General features: G+C 42.3%; 2 protein-coding genes across 7 annotated transcripts in view; both read left to right on the forward strand.

The window, feature by feature from the left end:
* CELF1 (CUGBP, Elav-like family member 1) overlaps window positions 1–7850 on the forward strand; it is a 40646-nt gene extending 32796 nt beyond the window's left edge. For 4 of the 6 annotated variants that reach the window (XM_009999519.1, XM_009999514.1, XM_009999515.1 and 1 more), the window contains one exon: window positions 400–755. In XM_009999519.1, coding sequence (XP_009997821.1) covers window positions 400–527 — 128 coding nt within the window. In that variant the 3' untranslated portion in view covers window positions 528–755. Of the gene's footprint in view, window positions 1–399; window positions 788–6719 lie in introns of those variants that run through there. The other 2 variants (XM_009999516.1, XM_009999517.1) reach the window with 2 other exon arrangements.
* Window positions 7851–13963: 6113 nt separating this feature from the next.
* On the forward strand, window positions 13964–24758 carry RAPSN (receptor-associated protein of the synapse). Its single transcript, XM_009999521.1, has 7 exons — window positions 13964–14446; window positions 17070–17408; window positions 18662–18820; window positions 19301–19399; window positions 19496–19618; window positions 23863–23916; window positions 24555–24758. Exons 1-7 carry the CDS (start codon window positions 14195–14197, stop codon window positions 24756–24758), a joined length of 1230 nt encoding a protein of 409 aa, XP_009997823.1. The 5' UTR covers window positions 13964–14194.
* The last annotated feature ends 673 nt before the right edge of the window (window positions 24759–25431 follow it).

Below are 25431 nucleotides of genomic sequence, written 5' to 3' on the forward strand. Positions count from 1 at the left end.
CCTTTACAGCTACTTCACTCCAAACAAATCTGCTCCCAAGAGGGTGATTTCAGTCTTGTATGTTTAATTAGCTTTCAGATATAGATGAATATTTTCCAGGTTTGGTTTTATCCCAGATATGAATTCTTATAAAATAAACAGCAGTACTTTTTTAAAAAGACTAGAAAATGTTACTTTTACTTCCTGAGCTTTGTATATCCTTTGGCCAGAGTTCCATAGGTCAGAAAGCAATGCTTTTTCTGAGAGTCCTTAGTAAGAATTTTTTATGAAGAGTATAAAACACAACAAGTAGCATTTCATCCAAGTCTCTTTTACCCTGTAAGTATTTGCATTTCCAGTTGTGAGTCGTTGCTGTGGACAGCTTTGGCATGATGTAATTATGTCTTTTCCTCTCTTCAGGTTTTGTAAGTTACGACAATCCTGTCTCTGCACAGGCTGCCATACAGTCAATGAACGGCTTTCAGATCGGCATGAAGCGTCTGAAAGTGCAGCTCAAGCGCTCTAAGAATGACAGCAAGCCATACTGAGCGCCCCTGCCCTCGGGGACTGGAGTGAGAAGGATCTTCTGGTAAGTTGGAGAGGAGCGCACTTAGTGATTCGAAGCCCTAAGGCTGTGTTTTTACAGTCCTGGAAGCTGATCATGCCTTCTGTCTGGCGCATCTTCCCCTGAAGATTCGGCTGCAGCCTCGCTGAGAATCCCACTTCGGATGGAGGACAAGTTTGTGCTTTTGTTTCCAGTGTTTTACTTTGGAGTTTAGGTGCCATATCACTGAGGTGTTTTGTTTTTTTGGGTGGGTTTTTTTTTTTTTTTTGGGGGGGTGTTTATTTTGTTTTTTTGGTTGTTTAGTTTTTTTTGTTTTGTTTAGTTTTTGTTTTTTCCCCTTATTTGAAGTTTGCTGTGTTTGTAACCAGTGTGTGTTGAGAAGGACCAATGCCAGCTGCTTGGGGGAGGGAAGGTTAAAGGGAGCAGCAGAAACTGACACCACACTGCCTTGGGGTAGAGAGGACAAGGGGAAGCAGAACTGACACTAAACCACCAAGCGGGGAGAGGACGAGGGAAGCAGAAATAACACAGAACAGCTGATGAAAACAAAGTTGAGGAAGGAGAACTGAGTCATCCAAAGTGGAGTGAGCAGAGAATGGACTCCATGTAGCCTTTGTCATGCCCCATCCACTCTTTTGAGATTTCCTTCACTGTATGACATGGTGGGGATTTATTAAATCATCTCTAAAGCAGGAGTCAGACTAGAACACATTAACAAGCCAAAGGAAAACTGCAGTGATCTTTTTTTGCTGTATATAAAGTAGTGTTTATATAGCACTGTGAATGTACACAGCACTTTATAAAATGAATAGATCATGTTCCTTCCCAGAAATTTTACTATCCATTTACAGTTGAATATTAATGACATGCAGTGAATGTCTCTGTATTTAAGAAAACTTACCTTAAGTACTTTATCTAGATTTTGTGGAAAGGTATATAGAGACAGCTTAGTCTGGATGAATACACCAGGGTATGGAAACAAGAAACTTCTGATTCCTGGTAACCTGCATAATTTTTTAATTATTTTTCTTCTTAACAGTTCATCATATTCCCCATTTCTGTGGAATAATGTCCTTTTCTTTGCAGAGTATTTGAATTCATTCTGATAAACATAATGTAAGTGCTGTTTGTTTCTCTATTAAAATAACTTAAACTGAGATACAAAGCCCAGAGTTAGACTAACACAGCTCTTGAGGCTCTTGTTTCATTCATGTTCTCAGAGGATTTGGTATCTCTGTCTTAAATCTTTTAGCAAAGATAATTTTTTCTTAAAACAAAAGATGAAAAAAAACCAACCCAAACAAGCCAGAAAACAGTTTTTAAAAAAAGACAAGCAGTTTGTGCAGTGATTTGGTCTAGTAATTAGTTATTTCTTTATACTGCAGTTTTCCTTTAAGATGGTGTGTGCCAGTGCAAAACAAGCTAACACAAGAGCCAGGGTAGAGCACTGAGCCATTCAATCTTATTCTGCCTTTTGGTACTATCTGTTATCTTCTATATTGAAGGAAAATTGAACACACCCCTTCAGTGAACACACTTTTTCTGCACACTTGTGAAACTGCTAATTTCCTTGCTAAGGGCCTTTGTTATACACTGGTTTTAGGGGGCTCAAAGGACTTTTGACACTCTGGCCTGAGTTGTTTTAAGTAATCAAGAGTGGAGTCCCATTTTATGGCCACCAAAATTCACCTCTATCCCGAGAGGAAGTTTACAATTTCTGTACATCCTTAACAGAAGTTCCATTTACCTCATATTTTCTCCTTGTCCTTGTTTTCTTTGTATTCCTGGTTTGTGACGCTGTTTCCCAAGGCACCAGCTAACACTGCAATCTGGGAACCAGCTGCTAAATGCGTGTGGGTCAAACACGGGGTTGGGACTTTCTGTTCTGCTCCAGCAGGAGGAGCACTAAACCCATCAAACCTGAGATCCCTTTCAGAATCAGCACCCATGTGAGGTCATCTGTTGGGAATGTTGAGTGTTCTAAGGGACTGGGTCCCCTGAGATCTCAAACCTCAAAAATACAAGGCCTGACCTGTAGCATCCAAGAAGACCCATTTCCATTCTTAGATTGAAAATCAAACAGTTAGTTGATGCCAATCTGTCTCTATTGATGGCAGATAGGTAAATCTAGCAGTATTGTTAAAACTATTTTGTGGTGGCAAAGATTCAAAGGCCAGATTGCCAAATTTCCCAGTTATGCTGGCATATGGTACCCTTCTATGTTAATTATTTGAATCTCCTAGAAACATAAACATACATTTAAGTGAACCATGTACACTTGAATTCTGCATGATGGGAAAGATGTGTCCTGGTTTTCTGAGAAAAGAGTGTTGGAGTGTGAAGGCCTCCAGGGTGATATGGGAATTTTTTTAAAATAAATAATATACTTTTCAAAAAAAGAAAAAAAAAATGAAAAAAAAAAACCACAACACAAAAACAAAACCAAAAACAAGACATAGTTGGGAGCATCTGCTCCAAGTGCAACCTGCTGTAACCAAGAATGTTGTTTCTATTTTTATAGAAGTTTTATACTGCTCCAGGGTGGAGAATATTTATTGCCTAAATTATTTCACTGGAAAAAAAAAAAGGCCAGGGTTTTGTAGAATCCTGAATGTGATTGTTTTACACACATAATGATGTGCATGATTGAAACTACTGATTTTCAGTGGCCTGTTTGCAGCCCAGCAACTGCTAAATGGGAAAGACGAACGCTGTGAACCAGTGGAGGAGAGCACTGTGCTCTGGGGTCTCTACAGTCACTCTTAGCTTCTTTGCACCCTACCCCACTGTGCTATCCAAGATCTTTGTCCTGTTTTTCTTTTAACCTGATGGTGTGGCCTCTTGACTAGTCCTTTCAGTTACCCAAAATTAGATACTTCAGTTTCTACGTCCTATAGTGTCCTCAGTTCTGTAACTTTGGGATCAAGCTTGGCATTGTTGCAAGTAGGTGCAACTCCTGCTGACTTCAGGAGATTCACCCGTTTATGCTGTGGTGTAGTTTGATCAGTGACTCCTCCCAGACATAATCACCTTAAGACATCTAACTTGAGCTAGTTCTCGTGCCTTACTGGCATAACTATAAGTATTGCCAAAAAGAATCTATGCAGGTTAAATTTTAAAATGTGACCATCAGATGGTTTGAATCAATGCAGTTCTGCCCTCTTCAGTAGACCTGCATCAGTTTTCACCAGCTGAAGATGTTGCCCTTTTTGTGTATTTGTTTCAGATTTCCCTTTCTTCGTGTATCAATGTATATGTTGCCAAAGTTAATAAATGTATCAAGTTTGTGACTTGGGCAGATTTTTTTTTCTGATAACAGAACTGATCAGATAAAGTATCTGTTTGGTGGCTGCTGCTGACTCTGTAGATTTAGGCTCTTCTTGGCTTCCAGTTTTAAGCCATTTTTCTTCCTCACTCATTGGCAGGAAAATCTGGGATTTCGGGGACTTGGGGCTTTTACCTTTAAATTTGTTTTTAATTACTATCACAATCTCATTCAAGCCCAAATCAAATCAGTGTTAAGTGCTTTACTTTCTGGATAGTAGGGTGAGTTCAAATAAACTGCAGAAGGATTGGCTTAAGTAGCCACATGAACAAAGTATTCTGTATGCTCATAAACCAAAGAATCTGTGTTTTCTACAACAAAAGCTGGTAGGACTTCTGATGAAATATAATTCCTATTACATGTGCCACTAGAAAGTACTTAGGTATTTTTAGAAGCAAAATGGAATGGTCTGCTTCACAGATTTCTTTTTTTTTTTTTTCTCAGAAGACATTTGATTTTACTAGATGTGCCATAATAAGATGGAAGCATTATGAAGAATTGAAGTCTTAGTCTAATGCTAGTTAGAAACAAGTACTATAATAAACAAAATCATAGATTCTTTAGTCCCCTAGTTAATGAACAGTCCTAAATAGGATATCTCTTTGTAATTTAGGGGCTTTTCTATCAGTAAGACAAAGCTTATATCAAAGACATCTTCTAATGATGTGTAGTGATTAAATTTTAATCCTAAACAGATTGAGAATTGGAATTTTTCTGAAGTATTTGAAACAATGATTGTGAATCTATCTATATTTTAATGGTTAGGCAGTTTGCTAGGTGTAGGTTCTGCTATCTGGAGAATAAGCATCTCAAAATTTATCACTGAAAAATACATCTGTAAGGATAAAGCTTTTCATTGGAATACTAAAGGTCACATAGCATGATAGATTCTGCTTGCATGATAGAATTAACTGAAGTGTTTCTTGTTAATGGCTGTGAGTTAGGGGAAAACAGCCAAGCAGAATGAAATTATTCCTATTTCATTGGGAAATACCTAAAAGCAATTTGGATGAAATGAATTGCAAACGAAGGGAGCAACTATGAACATGTAAAATGTTTTGAAAGCTTCTTGTTGCAAACATTTAAACATAAGGATGTTATACATCCCTGAGCACGCCTACCAGAAAATATTAGAAACAGAAGGCAGAATTATCACAGTTGTGAGAATAAAACGAGGACAAACTGGAACAGCTTTCCCAAGTCATTAAGTTCATATCAGCATCTCATGGCTCTGCTCTTGTAGACCAGTCCTTCATCAGGGCTTTAATGAAACTTAGTCTTTCCCTGCAAAATTGCTGAGCAAAATACTTGAAAAATCTTGGTCAAAAAAACCCAAACAAACAACAAAACCAACCAGACAAATCACACATAATTTCTGTGATGCATGCTTAGATGTCACTTGATTTCATGTCTCTTGGTGCTTCTCATGCCTCAGTGCATGAGGGATTTGCCTTTCTGCCTTAGGACTGAAACCTTACAGCTATCTGCAAACTGTTTAGAGTATTTCTAGAACTATAGAAATAACTGCAAGAGTTGCATTGTACTCTGTTTGCTGGAGTTGATTAAACTCCACACTAAGTCCTTTCTCTGAATTGGAAAGTAGGAAGAGCAAATTAATCTCAGCAGTTCTAATAAGTGGAGTGTTGCATGTTTAGTGGACAATGAGCTTCTTGTTGCTTTGTAATTAGAATGCAACAGTTGCTATTCTCAAACATACTATGAATGCTGCAAGATAATATACAAGGCTCACCTTGCTCTAGCCTCTAACCTGCAGTTTTAAGATGTGCTGAAGAATAAAGCCACAAGCATGGAGATAAAGGGGAGCTGGGGGCAAGGAGGAAGCATGGGAAAGGAGGAAGAAAAAACAAAAACGTGCTTCTTCTCTCCCCTACCTCCCACATTCCTTCCAAAATGTTCCTTGTGTCTAGTAGTTCACAAGCTGAGGGGAGGAAGCAAAAGTATTTATATAACTTAATGTAAGAATTATTTTATTTATAAACTCCCATCAAACTGGCAACAGTGACTGTAGAGCTTCTCAGAGCCCAGAATCCCCTCCTCATGAAGTCAGGTAGCTGGAGGCTGTTTATATAAAATATTGGGAATGGAAAATCCCTGTGCAGGTCTAATAGTATGAAAAGTGCTCAGCTAGGACAAGTCCTAACCTTGCAGTCAAGTCTGAAGGAATTATTTTCTAATGTGTAAAGTTTTTGGTTCCATTTACTTGTATAATTTTTTTTTCTCCCCTATTCCAAATCACCCACTCCCCGTTTCATGGGCTCCTAGGGAATGAGAAGGGACTATAGCTGAAGGAAGGAACATGAATTTCCTGGGCTACTACTGCCTAAAAACTTCCCGTGTTAGGATGCAAGAAAAGTCTCAGCCGTCAAACCACCTGTGAATCCCTTGTGTCCTTTGTCTTGTCTCTCATGGTCTCAGTCTCTGTGGGCAAATGTTAGCCCTGGAGCCATATTTTTTCAAGTCAGTCTCCTGGGGAGGGAGCTTGCTCTGTTCTTCTCAACAGAGCTAGTGGAGACACTGAACACGGAGCAAGGTGAATGATGCAAATCAGTGTGTTGCTAGGCTGTGGGGTGCTCCACAGACTGGGTGTTGAGGACGAAATCCAGGCCTCTGCTTCCATTTGGTTTCTGGCAGTTTGATGTTTACTTGGTGTCCTTCATGTACTTCAACTTTACTTGTCCATCGTTGGCATGTGCTGCCCTTCCCTGTCAACTCCCTTCCCCAGGAGATCTCATTGTACAGTGCCCATTCTTGTTCTCTCTCTCTGTGTTTGGATGTACTGCTCTGTGTAACTCAGTGGGTCTCCCTCTTTCTGGTTTGTTTTTTTTCTAGATTCCTGCCGTTTGTTCATCGTTGTGCCTAAAGCATGTCGATGTGGCGTTCAAGTACATCGTCCAAATCCTTGTCTCTTCAGCTTCTCTGATGCTTGAACTCTCACCTTTGACCTTGTGTTGACCTTTGATGCTGATGTGTATTTTTATTACGTTTGTTTCTTTCTTTTTTTCTTTTTTTTTTTTTTTTTTTTTTTTTTTGTGCTGCCAAATTGGTTTTGCTAGAAAGACTGCTGAAGGGGAATATTTAAACTTGCATTTGAATATAAAAATTTCTATTTTTCTAGACCTTCGTAAGATAACCACTTGATTTTGTGAATCTGATTCTTTGTAATTGTCTTCAGAGCAGCCTTGCTAGCATACCTTGTGGAGTATTTGTATTTCTGTGAACATACAGCCAATCATTTTCTAGGCTTAGTTTTTTCTGTGTGCTTAGTTTTAAAAACACAGTTCTGAAGAAAAAGTCAGTTATATGGTGTGACTCAATCTTTCAGGAGACTTCCTTGTCACATTTTGCTGATCTGGTTTCTGTGCTTGAGGAGAGACAGCATGTGTTTTCATGAGTTCAAACTTGTGACTTGAGTGGCATCAACAGAAAACACTTGAACTACATTTTCTTCTGATTGTAGCTACATTTTTGCCGTGGCATTTATTGATTTATTTTTTAATTAGTATTTTTATTTTTTCCTCTGCTTCCCTGTGTGATTATCAGTCTGCAGTGAAAATTTGATCAAAGCTAATGTTGTATTTTGTTAAGCCCCAGCATGCTTGGTTTTTTTTGTAACTACAATCTCCTCAGCAAAATGTGATGTTTTTGTTTTAATCTTTCAAACTAAAATAGTGCCCAGAAATGTTCTGCATGTTTCCTGCTGTTTTCTTCACACCCTCGTATATATCACCTTCACCTCTCTGTTTTCTATAGTTTGTGCAAAAACTGAGCAATTTAATGGGTTTCGAAGGTATCCTTTAAATTGGTGATTTTGGTATGACAAATATCTGATCAGAAGCCACCTTGAGGGCATCTGCCTGTGCACTTAGACTGTCTGCCTGACAGAGCACCTGGACCTTGTTCCATCTCCAGTGCTGTCAGAGGCTCCCAGGGCACTTGGTTGCACTGTTCCTGTAGTGGAAGAGTTGGTTGAAAGGGATAGCTGGGGAACAGGGAGGTGGGGGAACTTCACAGTGTTTCTGCTTCCAATGTTACCTGAAGCTAACGCTCCTTTGAAACACTCTTTGTGAGCCTTTTGTACAATCCAGGGCACATTTTTTGTGAAGTCCAGACCCTGTTTGATACCATCAGTCAGACTTTGGTGGCAGGATCCTGGAAGGATCTAGGTTAGCTCTTGAAATAAAGTGTTTGAAATATCCCAGAGAAAGCATTTGTAAACCTGGTCCTACAACTACTGGCTCTTTTCCCAAGTTACAAGCACAATACAACAGCCTGTGAAGCTGTTACGTGAACAGGGTACCATCCCCAGCTCTCTTCTCAAGGGCCTTAGCTGGGGGATCTCTACGGAGATTTTTTAGTTTTTGTTTAGTTTTTAATTGGGTAATGAGCCAGTTTTTCTGGCTTGCAGGATTAACTAGAACAGGTTACTGCTTTCTGGGTAGCAGGCTTCCCCATACCCTACATACCATCTGCACAGGTAGAAACTGGGATGTAGCTTCTAGATGAAAGCACCTGAAGAGTGTGTGCTGTGATGAAGTTTAAGTCAGAAGGAGAAGCAAGCTAGTGTAGGTATCCTAACAGTAGAAAATAATGTGAAATTAAATCCCAGGAGAAGGGTTTTTGCTGAGAATGCAAATAGTGTTTAATCGGGATAATGCAAAGATACAAAAGGGTTTTCTCCTGTCCTACTCTTGAGTTGGCTGAGGATACTATATTCTCAAGAGATACTGGCTGGACTTGTGCAGATAGTCCTTAGTCTGCTTGTGAGACAGAACATATTTGGATATGGTTCATATACCTGGGAGTGAAGCGTGAGGCTGGATGAAAAAAGGATAGAGGCCTGTTTCTTGGGGAGGTAGGGTTATGGGCTGGCTGCTGTTAGTCCCACAGTCTGAATGCACAGGGCTGTGTGTCAGTGGGGGGCACCCCTACCCTGCGGGGTGTGGAGCAACTGCCAAGCCGTTCCTGCACACGCGCATTGGGTTCCGTAAGGAGCTTCGGGGAAACCTGTGGAAAAATATCTGAAGAAAACCAAAATGCCAAACTTTGGATGTTTCTTTCCTTTCTTCTTTCCTTTTCTTCCTTTGGTTGTTTTAATTGTTCTGTGGTGGTTTTAATGGATTTGAGACAGTGGAGCAGCAGCTGCCTTTCTGAATTTTGGCTGCTTTTTGTGAATAATTTAAAAAGAAAATTTACATTTTGGAGACAAACCTGTGGGCTTTTTTATTGGTACAAACATTGTATTTAACACTAGGGGTTTTGTACAGTTTTTTGCCTTTTCTACTAGAAAACAATGTAAAGTGATTCACAATGTGATGAGAAAACAAATTGCCACTCTGACCAAATGTAGAGTCTGTTCTGCAGTAATGGGATTTAATCAACTCAAAGTCGTGGTTCAGTCGTAGAAATGCTTTTCTTTACCTTGTTTGAGCTGTTCCTTTTTTTTTTTTTCCTGTTTTGATTTGCAAAACAAAACGTCTTTTTGTGTGAAATTGTGTTGTACTCTGTAGAGATTACGGATTTTACTTTAATGGTTTAAAAAGCAGAGGAGCACAAGTTGCTTTTCTGATTTGATCGCAGAGTTTGTGTAGTGGATTTAAAAATGAAAAGATTTGTTACAAGTTTGAAACGAGCGAGTATGTGTTAAAGGAATTTTCTTCCTTTTGTGTGTGTGTGTGTTTTTTTTTTCTCCTTTTTGTCCCAGAGGGCAACTTAAAGCTGTTTTAATTGCACAGACACACCGACAATAAGTCATTTTGTATATGCCAAGTGTGGTACCTTCCTTTGTTTATTTGCTATTAAACTGTTTGAGAAGAGTCATTGTGTGTTGTATTTGTGTCTTAAACTTGAGGTTCTTTTTGGGTCTAAGTGTGGGATGGTAAAGAGACAGATCAAAAGACTGTCTTTCCATTTCTTAACTGTGAGTCAAAAATTTGTGGCCCAATACCACTTGTTCTGAATGTATAATATAGCCCTGGGTTTTTAGCTCTATGCAGGTGAACTATTTTGAGTAGAAATGGAAAAGGTTTTTTGGTTGTTTAGCCTCCATTTTGTATAACCTGGTAGTCAAGTCCCCTCTAGACATTAGATACAGAGGAGCTGAGAATCTTGGATAACACAAATATGATACCCTGCAGAGTTAGGTGTGGGCATATCCAGCCTCACAGAACTGGTGCTGTGTGTGGCCACTAGCCTGCTCATGCACTTTGCTTCTTGGTGCTTTTAAGGGCTTAATAACTTTGGAGTAACACCAGACTTCAACTATTTAAGAACAACACATGTGCGAGGTAGTGTGTGGGATTTGATAGGCACCAGCTCATACTGCTCCTATGAGCCCCATTCCTGCCACTGCTCCCTCACCCCTTCCAGAAACACAGCCTAGCTCTCTGAACCAGTTCCTGGTTCTGTAGCATGAAGGTACCTGCAGTCCACAGTGCTCCTGGTCCTGGAAATACAACACAGTGAAAAACCAAATGGGTTGGGATTACTTACTAGCTGAGGTTTAGTGATAAGTGCAAGTTACCTGCTTTCCATCTAGAACTAAGATACGTTAACAATTTAAGATAAAAATAGTTGTAAAATTACATATCTTTTTTGTGTGGGCAAAGCATAATTAATCTAGAAGCTTGCCACAAGTTTGACATTAATATTACATCTCTCAGAAGGAAAGTACCACAATGGCCATGACTTCATCACATTTCTGAAAGCGCCTAAAATTCAGTGCAGTTACTCCTTCCTTCTGCTATCTTGCATCTCAGACACTTGCAAGTATTTTCAGGACAGTTATGTTTCTCCTCCATGTCCTTTTCCTCTGCTATCTGACGTACTCTGTTTCACCCCATTACTTCCTCCATGCCTGTAAATCTGAGAGCACTTTGCAAGCATCAGGATTCAGAGCTGCATTCCTCTCCCAGCAGCGCACCAATTGCCGAGTGAGGCACTGAGCCACCTGTTGCAGAGTATGCTGAGATCCCTGCAGCTAATTTGCAGCTGTTGAGAAGGGAGGCTGGAGAGATTGCAGTTCAGATATGTCTGAAGTGAAGGATGGAGAGAAACAATTGAATCAGAACAAGGGTTTGTTTAGGTGGGAGGGAAGATTCCTGCTTGTGCAACTCATCTTGTGCAATCAAAGCTCTGTCAGTTGCATCCTACAGAACTGGTACTAGATCCCTCTGGGTAGGTGGCTTTTCTATTGTTTGAAGGTTTTTTCTTTAATTTAAAAGCCACCACCAATAAGTAGGCAAGTAAACTACAAGTAAGAGCCAGTGTATTAATCTCTGAAATTCATCAGCATTTCACATGAGTTGTTATATTTATCAACATCAATAGGAAATATACAAACCCATAGATTAAGTCCTGATGTTGAATGTTTTAGGAGAAATTGTATTCCTCTCACATCCACCTCCACCTTTCACTACTTGTTTTGACTCCAGTCTCCAGTCTTCCTGACTTTACCAGCCTTGTTCTGCTGTCTTCACTATGGCCAGGAGTCACCAGGGATACATTATGAAAAGCAATGGGGAGGAAGACAAGCAGCTCAGTGTGGTCACTCTGAAGAAGTGACTGCATTATTAGCTCCACAGCATGACAGGTGAGATTCCCTGATTTGGTGTTTCCATGCACTTTGCAGGTTTACTTATTTGCAGTTCCTGAGAAGAAACTGAAGCGATTTTGAGCCACAGACTGATGATCACTCTGCAATTATTTTCTCAAAGCAGCAGAGGCAGTCAGTGTCTTGGTGATTCTACCCATCTACCCCTTTTTTATTTAGACAGCTGTGTTTGGCTCAGAGTCATATGTTCCATATCAGAGTATGTTTCCTTTTTTGAAAATGACCAATTTGAACTTGATGGTTCTAGCTTTTATTTTACTAGGATAAGTTTTTTATCTCAGTAGGTGAATGAGTTGATGCTTAAGAGATTAAGCACTGCTTCATAGATCTCAAAAATGAGGAAGTACAATATAATCAACAAAATGCTGAACAGATCACTTCTCTCCTGTTAGATAGGTCTTGTCAGACTACAAGGCATTCATTTCTCACTTTGCCTATTCTTTATGGGATATGAGTGAATATTGAGGGGAGCAGAGCTTTGGTGAAATGGTCCAAAAGCATCAAGATGAGTTTGAGTTACAGGCAAGCTACTTGTGGAGGCTGAATTTTGCAAAGTAGTCTGCTCCAGCAAATAATTATGTGAATTTTATTTTCCCCCTTTTTGAGTCCTGTCTTGATTATTTAATATTTGCTGACTCTGGCCTCCAGCTTCTACAAGTCCAGAAATCTGACAGCCTCACCATTATCAGTGCATTCCATGGGGACTGGTCTTCTGCATCTTCTGTTCATCCCACCACCCACGTCCAGTCTAGTTCCATATGTGACCTGGTGCAAGGAGGAGAGACTTTAAAATTCAGAATCAGATTTTTATGGAAGCCCTGCAGTCTCTATGTAGATAATTTTAGCTGTGCTGCTGAAGTGATTTTTTGCACATGAACCAGCTGTGCCTCAATGCTGCTTCTCTTCAGCCTTCTGTAGATTTTTCACAGTTTCTGCTTCCAAAGTTTCAGAGTACAGAATCTATGCTGAAACATCATCTAGCACATTGCAGCTCTAAAAAACACTGCTAAATTAAATAAGGCAAATATCAGAGAGTATATAAGCTTCCAAAAGAGAATCGGTCTGATTGTAGTAAGACTTCTCTACCATTTTAAATGCTTCTATTTTTTAAATAAATTTCTGAGGAAGAAGGTATGGATGGCATATTTTCAGATCATGACTGCTGTGGTGTAAAGCCTCTGGCTAGACTGTGATTCTTTTGTGTGTTGCTTTCCTTAGGGATATTACTTGAGGAAGGCTCCTTTGGGTGTGTGTTTTCTTAGAGAGATGTGACATAGGCCAGGATGTTCCAGCTGGTGGCCTGTGAGATGATTCTGTTGGTATTTAACTTTGCTTGGGGAAGAGCTGCCACCAAATTCACATAGAAGCAGGGAAGCAGCTGGAGACATGCCTGGTTCTGTATGTGGGTCTGCTGTTAAAACTCTGAATTGCTATTTCTTCTCTTTGGCCTACAAAAGAATCCCAAAACAGGTGTCTGGGACTTCTGCATCTGAAAAACTTTAGATGTTCCTGAGGCATTCCCCCTGCCCCAGGTTTGGTATCACTTCATAAGAAAAACAGTAGATCTACAGATAACCAAGACTGGGTTCATTAAACATGTGGCACATCAAGGGGATGTGACTCCTAGAGGAACCAGTCAAACTTTACTCTTTCAAAGGTGTGTGGGAGTCAAAGCTATCTTCTAATGGAGCTAACAATCCTCATAGGCAATCAGAAGGTGCAGAAATCTCTTGGTTTGGGTCATTACTGTCATTTCTCACAAAATATCAGCAAGTTCTGGATGCAGAACTAGCAGTGCCTTTGACGGCTGTTGAAAACTCTTGGAGGACTGTCACAGGTATCCAATGGCAGTGAGCAACAGTCACGGACAGAGGTTTTCAGGATGGTTAGCTTCTTGTCCCTGATATTAATAAGTCAGTGCTGTATTTGCAGCAAATATATGATGGACCTGACCTTTGTCCAGAGAAATTTCCATATTGCCATCAGGTCCATGAAAGAGAGGCTGAATTTTGTACCTTGCAAAGTATCCAGCACATGGTTGCAAGTGTAATACTACAGATAGGTACATGCCTTCTAGTTAGTACCTGGCTTTTTAAGGCATGTGTTGTTCCTAAAGCTGCTCACTATCCTGGCAAAGGCTGCTGCCTCCTAGGCTAGCCCACCACCACCACCACTGCTTGTAAAAGGGGATGGCCAGAGAGAGAAGAAAGAGACAATGAAGACATCCCTGTGACTGTAGCCAATTGTCTCTCCTGGGGTATTTATAAGTTGCATACTGGTGGGCAGGGGTGGGCAGCTGGCTGGCTGTGACCTTGGGAGCTGTGGAGCCTGACTAGCATTCCTGGAGCCACGTGAGCTGGACTGGCAGGCACAGCTGTAGCCAATGCGGGGGAGACCAGTGCTGGCTGCTCAGATTGAGTTTCACTCCTGTCGCTTGAGGTTTTTCTCTTTCTCTCCCTGTTGTGCTTTTCCTCTTTGTTTACGGGACTGGACAGGCGAGTGCACTGACGGTGTCCTAGCGGGCAAGATGTTTGCCTAGTGGATTTGGGATTCTGCCTTCAGTGCTGAGCAACCACTTCTTGCCATTGCCTACCACAGCTCCAGCCCCCTGACATGCCTGGGCTTTTACGGCTCCAAGCCTTCTGAGCACACAACGCGCCCTCCTATTAGGGCACTTTACGTTGTGTTCTCTTCTATGTACTTCCTTTTTGCCATCCTTAGAGGTTGGTGTATGAGGCTTTTTAATGCATGGGAGATGGGTCAGGACCAGACAAAGCAGCAGATAGAGAAAGGACTCCATCTTTACCAGTCTAATCAGACTGAAAAGGCCCTGCAAGTCTGGATGAGGGTCTTGGAGAAGTCTGCGGATCCTGCTGGCAGGTTTCGGGTTTTGGGTTGCCTCATCACTGCTCACGCAGAGATGGGCAGATACAAAGATATGCTGAAGGTAAGGCAAACTGGAGGTGAATGCATGCCATCGTGTTGCACCCTCTGCAGAGAGTGCCTGGAGATCAGAATGTGAAATCGGGGGGTTTATCTTGTATGTAGTAGAACATGACAGCTATTGAGTGCATACTGTGGGCTGCCCTAATCAGGCTCCAGCCTGCAAAATACACAGAATACTACTTTCCAGTGGGTCTGGTCCCTCAGCATTCCCAGGTTATTGAGGTTCTCCAGTTAATCATGAGGGCCTTTCATGATTTATTCCCCACACACAGGCACACCATGTTCCCAGGTTTCAGAAAAATGTTTGAAAACAGGGCTGTTGCTCCAGTTACAGCTGGTTAATAGTGTGTATGTCAGTGTAAAAAGAGATCTCCAGGTGGATTCTGTAGAATAAGCAGCAATCTTGTAGAGACATCTCTTATCTTGTTGTTCACCTGCTGTTTGATATCTGTAGATCTTACATTGGGTTTTATTACAATTATTTGTTTGCAAGGGGGCTGATTAAGAGGGGAAAGAAGGAAAGAGGATGCTTTTTTGGCATGGGGACTGAGAGATGTTCCAGTAGAGGTCTGACCATTGAGGTCAGAGAGGGTCTCCCAGTTGTCAGGATGGCATAAAAGGATATGGGGCTTAATGGAAGAAGTGGTAAAAAGAAGCTGAAGTTATGTTTCAAGTTGAGGTCAGAGAGGGACTCCCAGTTGTCAGGATGGCATAAAAGAAGGATATGGGCCTTAATGGAAGTAGTGGTAAAAAGAAGCTGAAGTTATGTTTCAAGAGCATAAAGATAAATGTGTTTGATTAAATGAACAAAAAGAAGCTGACATGGATCTGAGAAGTAACAGGATGCATATAGAAAGCAACAGGCAGTGTTTGGGAGGGTGACTCAGGAATCTGGAAGACAAGGCAAAAGGATGTTGTAATAGTCTTAAGAAACTATCCCAGCTTGAAATAGGGTCTTGCTAAAGGGCCTTGATATTCTTGTCCTGATGCTTTTGGTTGTCTCTTATGAGTCTGCAGTCATCCAGCATTTAGCACACAATGTGAAGGGCTGCCCACATCTCATGGAAAAGCTTTTAGTAGCTCTTTAGAATGAGGAGGGGGGCAGGAAGCACATCTTGCTAGTAAACCCATGCACATATCAAAGCCCTACCTTACAACCAAACACTTAGAATGAAGAAGAGGAATATTAATAAACTTGGAAAACTTTTGAAGGAAACCAGTTCTGTTAAGTGATATGGAATTAGCTGGTGGCTGAAACAACAGGCTGATAGGAAAGAAAGAAGCAATAAAGGTAAGATGTACCTACCTGAAGGAAATATTGAAGGCTTCATGGAAAGCAAGAAACAGGCAAAGGAGTGAATTCTGTATACCTGAACTTTGTTACCTGAGAAAAGAACAAAAAGTGGGATCAGAGTAGGCAAATTTTAGTTCTTTCCAGTATTAGGAAGAAAAAATGGCTTCAGTCAAACTGAAGACTATACACCATGAGTGATTAAAGATGGAGAAAGGAGAAATTTAACAATAAACCTCTGGGAGAGGAAATAACAGGAGTGATTTAAGAAAGGTTCTGATGCTTAACCTCTTTTGGAGACAAAAATTACTTCACACCAAGGAGAGAGGCTGTGGCAATCAGGAAATAATGAAGAATTTGTACAAAGGTAAGGGAATGCGGGGAAGCGTGAGCTAATGCACATTATTGGGTCCACATAGCAGCTTTCCTAAAGTGCTGAGAACATATATACCCAACCATGCAGGTAATCTTATGGGGCTTTGTTCTGTTGGAATTTTTTGCAAGAACATATATACCCAACCATACAGGTAATCAACTTATGGGGCTTTGTTCTGTTGGAATTTTTTGTGGTTTTTTTCTTGTTTGTTTTTTTATATAATTTATGTTGTGGAGAATATAAGATGTCCTAGTAGCTTACATTATTATGTGTTGCCATGATATGAAAAGGAAGCAATTGCTGCTCTTGGGAATTGTTTTCCATAAATTGAACTGCTAACCTCCAATTTAAACACATTCTGAGCAAATGGCTACATGTTTAGTTTATCATCACAAATCACAGAAGATAATCCCTGCTCGTAAGAGTTTGCAGCCTAAAAAAAAAAAAAAAAGACTTCAAGAGAACTGTATGCAATGAATTCTGAAGGTTATAGAACAAAAACTGTCAAGACTGCAATTTGTTAGTATAAAACTGATGAAAGAAGTAGCTTGCTTACTTTCTGTTATTAATAGAGTACTTTAATATCTTAAGCTTATTTCAGAGAAAGTGGCATATTTTAAACTGAGTGCTGCATTGTGTCAGATGTTTCCTGTTTCACCTGCTTCTCTTCAGGGCCATGTAACAGCTTTTTTTCCACTAACTGCCAGCCTGGTTCATCTCCATTGCCCCAGAGGCTGTGTGGAGACAGGGGAGAGGTTTCTTCAGACTGTTCGTAGGCCTTTTAAACCACTGGATAACTGCTCAATGTATATGGTGCTTCTCAGTCTGTGTTGCTGGACTTCTCCGCCCTGCTTAGAGTTGAGCCACTTCCCCAGCGCAGCGTGATCCTCTGTGGGTGTTTGAGCTATATTTAAATAAACGACACACTTTTATAAACACTGTCTTTTCTACTTAAAGTTTGCAGTGGTACAGATTGACACAGCACGGGAACTGGAAGACCCGGATTACCTTACAGAGAGCTACCTAAACCTGGCTCGCAGCAATGAGAAACTCTGTGAATTCCAGAAAACAATCTCTTACTGTAAGACATGCTTGAACATGCAGGGTACCTCTGTGAGCCTGCAGCTGAACGGCCAGGTGAGCCTCAGCATGGGCAATGCCTTCTTGGGCCTCAGCATTTTCCAGAAGGCTTTGGAGTGCTTTGAGAAAGCTCTACGCTACGCACACAACAACGATGACAAGATGCTGGAGTGTCGAGTCTGCTGTAGCCTCGGGAACTTCTATGCCCAGATAAAGGTGCTGTAACCTAAGGGATGGAAGGGGGATGGTCTCCGTAGGGATTCAGGAAAGAATTTCAACGTTGTGAATTTCAGCTTATTGGTACAGAAAGTGAAGCACTGAGAGGGCATTTTAAGCTAAAATCTCTGTAAAATCAAGTACTGTCGCTCACAGTGAGGATGGATTAGTGTAATGTTTACACAGCATGCAGAAGCAGCTGTGAATATACCTGTGTGTTGAAAAGATCAACCTTAGCTTCAAAGATCATATCAGCACACAGGGCTGACAGCCAGAACTCATGGATTCTCTGTCTACTTCTACCACTATCTCAGGCAAATTGCTATTTCTATGACCAAAACCAGGCAGGAACTGAGGATGGGGGTGATTTGGCCAGTTCCAACTTTTATTACAAACAGCAACAAATAGATTTTCCTCACAAAGTCTTGACTTTTGTCACTGACAGAAGACTCACTGACTGAAGTGTTGAAAACTTTCAGCAAACTTCCCTCATACCAAAAATAAATACAAGAGCACTGTAGTTGATATGTATAAGGTATGTAATAAGAAAGGAGAAATGAAATATTAAAAACTTGTGGTTTCATTCACACATCGTAGAGAATTAAAACATTTGAGGACTTTATAATTTCTGCAGTCTCATGTAAGTTACTTGTGAATGGCTTTAGATATGTAGATAATAGTTTTACATAATTATTGTAAAACAGTATTTATTTCTAAAACTTTCAATGCATAATGATGCTTAAAAAATAAAATCTTTTGTATTATTACTCATTGTGGATTTGGTGAGGCCATGGTTTTTTGTTCCTATTACCTTGCAATGATGGATAACCAGCCTCTTAGAGGTTCTGACTCACTATATGGAAAACGTGAGGGCTTCATGTAGATATTGAAAGCAGAGAGAATTTAAGTGCAGAGAAAGTTTTCAGCCTTTAGTTATAGAGGAGGGGAAATGGTTCCTGCAGAGTGAAGCTGGTAGCATACTAGAAAAAAATTAATTTGTTGTGTCCCAGTGTTCTGAACCCAGAGAGTGATGTGAATTCAGTATATTGCAATTCTACCTTCCACAGTTTGTTATCCAGTGAAAACAACTACAAAATAGGGCATGTAGAAAAGGAAACTGAGCATGTGGAAAGCTGTACAGGAATCTGCTAGCTGTTGCAGTGTTAGTAAACAATAAATGGTTGGGGTTTTTTCCTTTTCTTTTTGCTTTACTTTTGCTGTAACTGCTGTCTTTCTGCTTGTTTGCCTTACAGGACTACGAGAAAGCCTTGTTCTTCCCATGTAAAGCAGCTGAGCTGGTGAATGATTACGGGAAGAGCTGGAGCTTGAAGTACCGTGCAATGAGCCAATACCACATGGCCGTGGCCTATCAGAAGCTGGGGCGCTTGGCAGATGCTATGGACTGCTGTGAGGTACAGGGTGCAGGCAGGTGCTATGGACTGCTGTGAGGTACAGGGTGCAGGCAGATGCTATGGACTGCTGTGAGGTACAGGGTGCAGGCAGATGCTATGGACTGCTGGGAGGTACAGGGTGCAGGCAGATGCTATGGACTGCTGGGAGGTACAGGGTGCAGGCAGATGCAGAGCTGTTGAAGGTCTCTGCAAGGGGATCTTGCCTACAGAACTGGGAGAGAGATACCATGACATTCACAGTTGACTCTAGATGTTCCTGCTGCCTCCCAATCTTAGAGCTGTGGTTTCAGTAGCCTAGGGGGCTCAGAAGTTTGGCCCTGGGTTGGGGACATGTGAACAACAATTTTCTTGCCTTAAAAAAAAAAAGATTGTGCTATTTCTTTGGAGCTGACCTTTCAGGGGCTGGAGTGCACAGTCCCAACCCTGCTCTTTTGAACCAGGACAGAATTTTTCTTACTGACCAAAGACAATTTCTTTCAGGAGTCCATGAAGATTGCCCTGCAGCATGGTGACCGGCCTCTGCAGGCGCTGTGTCTGCTGTGCTTTGCAGACATCCATCGCAGTCGCAGAGACACGCAGGTATGGCTCTCTTCTGCCATAAGGACAGAGGGGTTGGCAAGAGAGTGTGAAAAGCAGTCCAGAGCAAAACATGTGATTTCCTCCCTACTTCTGCAGACAGCCTTTCCTCGGTACGATTCCTCCATGAGCATCATGACAGAGATTGGAAACCGCCTGGGCCTGATCCAGGTGCTGCTGGGAGTGACTAAGTGCTGGATGATCCAGAAGGAGCTGGACAAGGTCAGTTACAAAGTTGTTTCTACAGAAGTTTGTTAAACCAGATTACAGCACACAGTCTTTTTCTGAACCACACGCCTTTCAAAGTGCAGTAGAGGCAGGTACCCTGTGGTTCTGCTAACAGGGTCTGTTGCTTGTACAGTTGCATTTCTCTGAATGGTCCTTCTTGGCCAGGAATTTGTTACTAACCGTTTGAATATTCATTCTGAGTCAGACTGCTAACTTACAGAACTGTCTTACTAGTCAGTCCTGATGACTTCAAACACTGCACTGAGAAACCAGTACTGAGGGAAGGAAGCCTACTCCTGCTGTTGTAGGCAATCAGTTTATGCTCTGAAACAGATTCCACTGCCTACTTGTTAGCTATGAGACCAAGCCCGTTGATGTGATAGTGATGATGATTCGACAGCTCTTCAGCTCCACCATGTGCTGTACATACAAACACAGCATCAAATTCCTAGAGAAACTTTGAAGGTATATAAGCTGTGATGTGAAACAGAGAGATGAGAGCAGAGCATCATTTGGGCATAAGCAACTGGTCAATACAATACAAGGGGATGATATTAGTTACTTAGAAAATGCTTAGGCAGTATATATGTATTAAAATTCAGATTACACTAGATGCAGCAGATAGCAGTGCAGGAACATCACTGGGCTGCAGAATGAGATGGTTAAAGGTTAGCCTTGAACTAGCGCTGAACCTGGAATGTCTGCTCAGCACCACATGAGGATGCTGTTTTGGGTGTTGATACAGTGAAGACTCACTCTTACCACTCATATGAGATACAAAGAATTTTAGCTCAAATAAAGCATGTCAGATATTAGGAAATGAAGTATGTGTCTGTCAGAAAAGACAAGTTCAGGGTGCTGTCAGCATCTGAGTTGCCTACAGCGGGGTGAGATATACTTTGCAATCTCTGTAAGTAAACACTATGTTTGTGGTGGAAGAGGAAACTGTGGACTTAAAAACTTTGCTCAGTGTAATCCCCTCCCAGCCTCATATTCAGAAAAATGAGACAAGACACAGCTGGTAGGCCTCTACATAAGAGAATATTCAGAGTACTCATCAAATTCCAACATCCACTGACCTCACCTCCAGCCATTGCCACCCTGATATCATAAGCAGCTCCCGCCTATGAGAGCCTGGTGAGGGCTTTGCACAGAGGTCTAATCTCACCAAAACCCTCAAAAGAAGAGAATGAAAACATGAATCTTGTAGTCTGTTCCAGACATTAGAGGGAAGTCTGCCCTGGTGGTCAGAGAGACCTTAAGCCCATTGCCCCAGATGTGACCTCCTCACAGCCCTGAATACTCATTCAAGCCTGTTCTTCAGCTTGCCTGCCCCAGTTTCCATTTCTCATGCCACTCATCCCAATATCAGTTATTTAATTAAGCCATTTGCTATTTTTTCACTTGCAGATATCCTATTCTTGTTGTAGGTTCCTCTATATTCCTGATCTCCTTAGCTAGTTAGGCCATTTCCTTTAATTTGCGTGTAGTCAATACTATTGCAGATCCTCCCAGGCTGCTGTCACAACCTGCTTGCCCAAACAGTTGTGCATGCTCCTATTCTTGCCGAAGACAAACTCTCTTGTGGACTTCTCAGCATCTCTTTCCCCCACCCCACATGCTTCACTTTGATTCCTAGTCCCAGTCATTAATTTCAGGGTTGTCCAATACACAGTCACTATTCCTAGGCACAGATCTCAGTTATTTCTACCTACTAGCCTTCAGTTCCTGCTTCACAGAATCATAGAACCATTCAGATTGGAAAAGACCCTTGGGATCACCAAGTCCAACCATCATCCCCGCTCTACCAAGTTCTCCCCTAAGCCATATCCACCAATACCACATCCAAATGACCCTTAAACACATCCAGGGATGATGACTCAACCACCTCCCTGGGCAGCCTATTCCAGTGTCTAACCACTCTTTCTGTGAAAACATTTGTCCTAAAGTCCAGTCTAAACCTCCCCTGTTGCAGCTTGAAGCCATTCCCTCTTGTGCTGTCGCTAATTACCTGTGAGAAGAGACCTGCACCAGCCTCTTTACAATGACCTTTCAGGTAGTTGTAGAGACTGATGAGGTCTCCCCTCAGTCTCCTCTTTTTCGAACTAAACATTCCCAGCTCCTTTGAGTGTTCTTAATAAGATTTATTCTCTAGGTCCTTCACCAGTTTCGTTGCCCTCCTCTGTCCTTGCTCCAGCACCTCAATGTCTCTCTTGAATTGAGGTGCCCAAAACTGGACTCAATACTCCAGGTGTGGCCTCACCAGTGCTGAGGACAGGGGGACATTCACCTCTCTACTTCTGCTGGTCACACTACTTCTAATACAAGCCAGGATGCCACTGGCTTTCTTGGCCACCTGGGCACACTGCTGGCTCATGTTCAGCCGCTTGTTAATGAGAGCCCCCAGGTCCTTTTCTGCCAGACACTTTCCAGCCACACTTCCCCAGGCCTGGAGCATTGCCTGGCATTGTTGTGGCCCAAATGCAGGACCCAGCACTTGGCCTCATTGAAGCGCAGACCATTAACATTAGCCCAACAATCTAATCTATCCAAATCTCTCTGTAGAGCCTCACTACCCTCAGATGTTAAACAGAAATGGTCCCAACACTGAGCCCTGAGGACACCACTTGTGACTGACCCCAGCTGGGTTTGACTCCATTGACCACCACTCTTTGGGCCCAACTGTCCAGCCAGTGCTTGGTCCAACAGATCGTGTGCTCAGCCAGGCCAAGAGCAGACAGGTTTTTTATGAGAGTTCTATGGGGAACCATGTCAGATGCCCTTTGGAGGTCCAGACAGACAATATCCACAGCTTTTCCCTCATCCAATAGTAGGGTCACCAGGTCATAGAAGGAGATCAGGTTCCTCAGGCAGGACCTGCCTTTCATAAACCCATGCTGACTGGGCCTGATCCCCTGGTTATCCTCTATATGTCTTCTAATAACACTCAAGATGATCTGCTCCATGACCTTCCCTGGTACCGAGGTCAGACTGACAGGTCTATATTTTCCCAGATCCTCCTTTCTGCTTTTCTTATAGATGGGTGTTATATTTGCTACCCTCCAGTCCATTGAGACCTCCCCAGTTAGCCAGGACTTCAGGTAAATAATGGAAAGTGGCCGGGAAACCACGTCTGCCAACTCTTTCAGCACACTTGGATGTGACCCATCCAGTCCCACAAACCTGTGTGTGTCTAAGTCGTGTTGTAGGTCTCTGACCACTTCCTCTTTAATTGTGATGACCTCATTCTGCATCCACTCCCTGTCTCCTAGCTCATGTGGCTGGGCATCCATGAAACAGCCAGTTCCACTGCTAAAGACTGAGGCACAGTAAGTCTTGAGCACCTCAGCCTTTTCCTCATCCTTTGTTACTGATTCCCTCTTCTGCAAGTTCCTTATCCTAGGCCATTGCTGCCACCACGGGTCTAATGCCACAGGTCTGCATTCAAAGTGCATTATTTTATTCCACCCGGTCCTTTTCTCCTAGAATAGCAGATTATAGAGTAGAAATTTTGTCATGTTCTTCCTGAAAAATACTGTATCGTGAGAGAGACCTCTTCTTATCCTAGGACAAATCTGAAGCAGATCTTGATACTTCTGGGAAACAGTGTCACAGTTTGACTGATCAGAACAGTAAGGAACAATGTGGCATCTAGGGTGAAGTAGGGACTCATTTGATGTAACAGCTGCTGGGATAAATACTTTCCTTAAGATTGAAAAAGATGGATAGCAATACACTCCTACATCACACCATGTGTAAGTAGGACGAATTGGATACATAAACAGCAGGGAGAAAATGGAAGAGTGTGGTGCTGATCCCTTTCCTCCCCTCTAGTGCTAGGGAAACTGGAGTTGCCCAACAATTAGTGACTCTGTAGGGCAGGACAGGGAGAAGACTCACTTTGCTTGTGCACCATGAATTTAAGTTGGTATTTTCTCTGCCTGGAAACACCAGCCTCTGCCAATAACACAACCCTACTTTGCAGGGTGTGGCTGCAGCAGAAATGTAGCTTTTGGATTATTTGTGGTCTTTCAGAAGCCAAGCTTTTCTAACAGATGAACTTTCAGGAGGGGAAGAAATCTGCCAGACAGCTCCAGAGTTTCAGGATGCTTTTTCATCCAAAATTTACTCTGTACCTCTTTACCTCTTTCTTGTATGAATGTCCTATGGGAATTATTAAAAAATCTGGTTTTGATGTATCAAACTGAGAACTGATGATGCATGGTCTTAATTTACAGGCTTTGGAAATCATTGAAAAGGCCCAGGAGCTGGCAGAGGGGCTAGGGAACAAGGTAGGATCCTACAGCTTCTCTTTACTCTGTAGTCTTCTGCTAGGCAACTTAAGATGCCAAGCATTGAAGTATCCAGACTTGTTATTGCTTATGAATGTGTCTGTATTAACGAGTTGGTGCTTGGGACTTGTTTTGTTACGATGTGTTCAGTTGTGGGCAGTTGCACAGATGGTCATCAGTGTGCAAATCTGAAAAGTGAGGGTGGAGTCAAAGAGGGATAAACAAAGGGGAATGGGAAGCAGTAAAAATGGGGTATGAAGCAACTGAAGAGCTAGAGTATAAGGGTCTCCTCCTGAAAAATATTATTGCCCTGAGCAGCAGCTGAACTACATGCTGGCTGGAGACAAAGGGAAGTGAAAATACGGTGTGTATCACAGATAGGTCAGGAAAACCATCCTCATGAAAGAGCTGCAGGGTGTCTCAAACTTGTTGTTCCCTTTTGTGATACAGAGAAGTAAAATTAATGGCAGGAAGGGCTGAGACACCAAACGTCCTTGTGACTGATCCTATCCCGTTGGTGTGTGTGCTGATGTTTCTCTAGCTAGCTGATGGGGCTGTAGTGGTGTCCACTCCTCCTGTTACTGCTCTGTCTTCACCTTTTTGTTCACTGTTCTTATGTTTCTGCCCTTCATGTGCAGCTTGGCCTTCTGAAACTCCACTGCCTGTGTGAGAGGATCTACCGCACAAAGGGGCAGCAGCAAGAACTGCGTGACCATGTAGTGAAGTTCCACGAATGTGTGGAGGAGATGGAGCTGTACTGTGGCATGTGTGGAGAGTCCATTGGGGAGAAGAACAACCAGCTCCAGGCGCTGCCTTGCTCCCACTTCTTCCATTTAAAGTAATGAGCTGGAAGTCCTAAAGATCCTTGTGGTGACATCAGTAATAGGAAAGAGCTGTTCATGCCCAGAGCAGGACAGGCCCTATGCATGCTGTTCCCAAAGTCTCTGTCCTGCCTACCTGTGCCCTGCAGGATCCCATTGCAGCGCTGTGAATCTCACAGCCCTGAAGGGTGAGATTTACCCATAATATCCACCCCGCTCCCTCCTCTGTCCTCTAAGTGATTGTTCAGCCATGTCCTCACCTTGTGAGGTGCGTAGCTCAGTTCACAGATTCTTGTTTAATTCCTCTTGGGGAAAATCAGTCCTTGGCTCCCAGGGGCAGTTTGGATTTTTCTTCTCTAGAGGTGGAGCTGTTCAAGTCTGTCACTGTGCTCCTGCCGTGAAAGGAGCTCGCTGTGCCATCCTTTCATTTTTAGGAGAAGCACGAGCGTGAGAAAACACTGAGCTCTGAAAACAAAGCATTTAGAAGCAGGGCCTCACGGTGACACCAAATCTGGGGTCACACAACTGGCCGGCTCCAGGTACCCAGTGAGCTCGGCGGGTTTGTCTCCAGGGGCACAGAACCCCCTCTGGCAGAGGAACGTGAAGCGCCCCTGCTGGCAGGGTAGAAAAAGAGATGAAATCCTTCCTTCTCCCCGCGCTGTGAGGTTAGAGCAGCACGGGGGGGCCCGGACCA

Source organism: Chaetura pelagica, unplaced genomic scaffold (genome assembly GCF_000747805.2).
Source record: "Chaetura pelagica isolate M959 unplaced genomic scaffold, ChaPel_1.0 scaffold55, whole genome shotgun sequence".
NCBI lineage: Eukaryota > Metazoa > Chordata > Aves > Apodiformes > Apodidae > Chaetura > Chaetura pelagica.

Coding starts and splice junctions, on each gene's coding strand:
- RAPSN (XM_009999521.1), top strand. CDS start 14,195: ATGTACTTCCTTTTTGCCATCCTTAGAGGTTGGTGTATGAGGCTTTTT. Junction 18,821..19,300: donor ATGCTATGGACTGCTGTGAG/GTACAGGGTGCA, acceptor AATTTCTTTCAG/GAGTCCATGAAGATTGCCCT. Junction 23,917..24,554: donor CAGAGGGGCTAGGGAACAAG/GTAGGATCCTAC, acceptor CTTCATGTGCAG/CTTGGCCTTCTGAAACTCCA.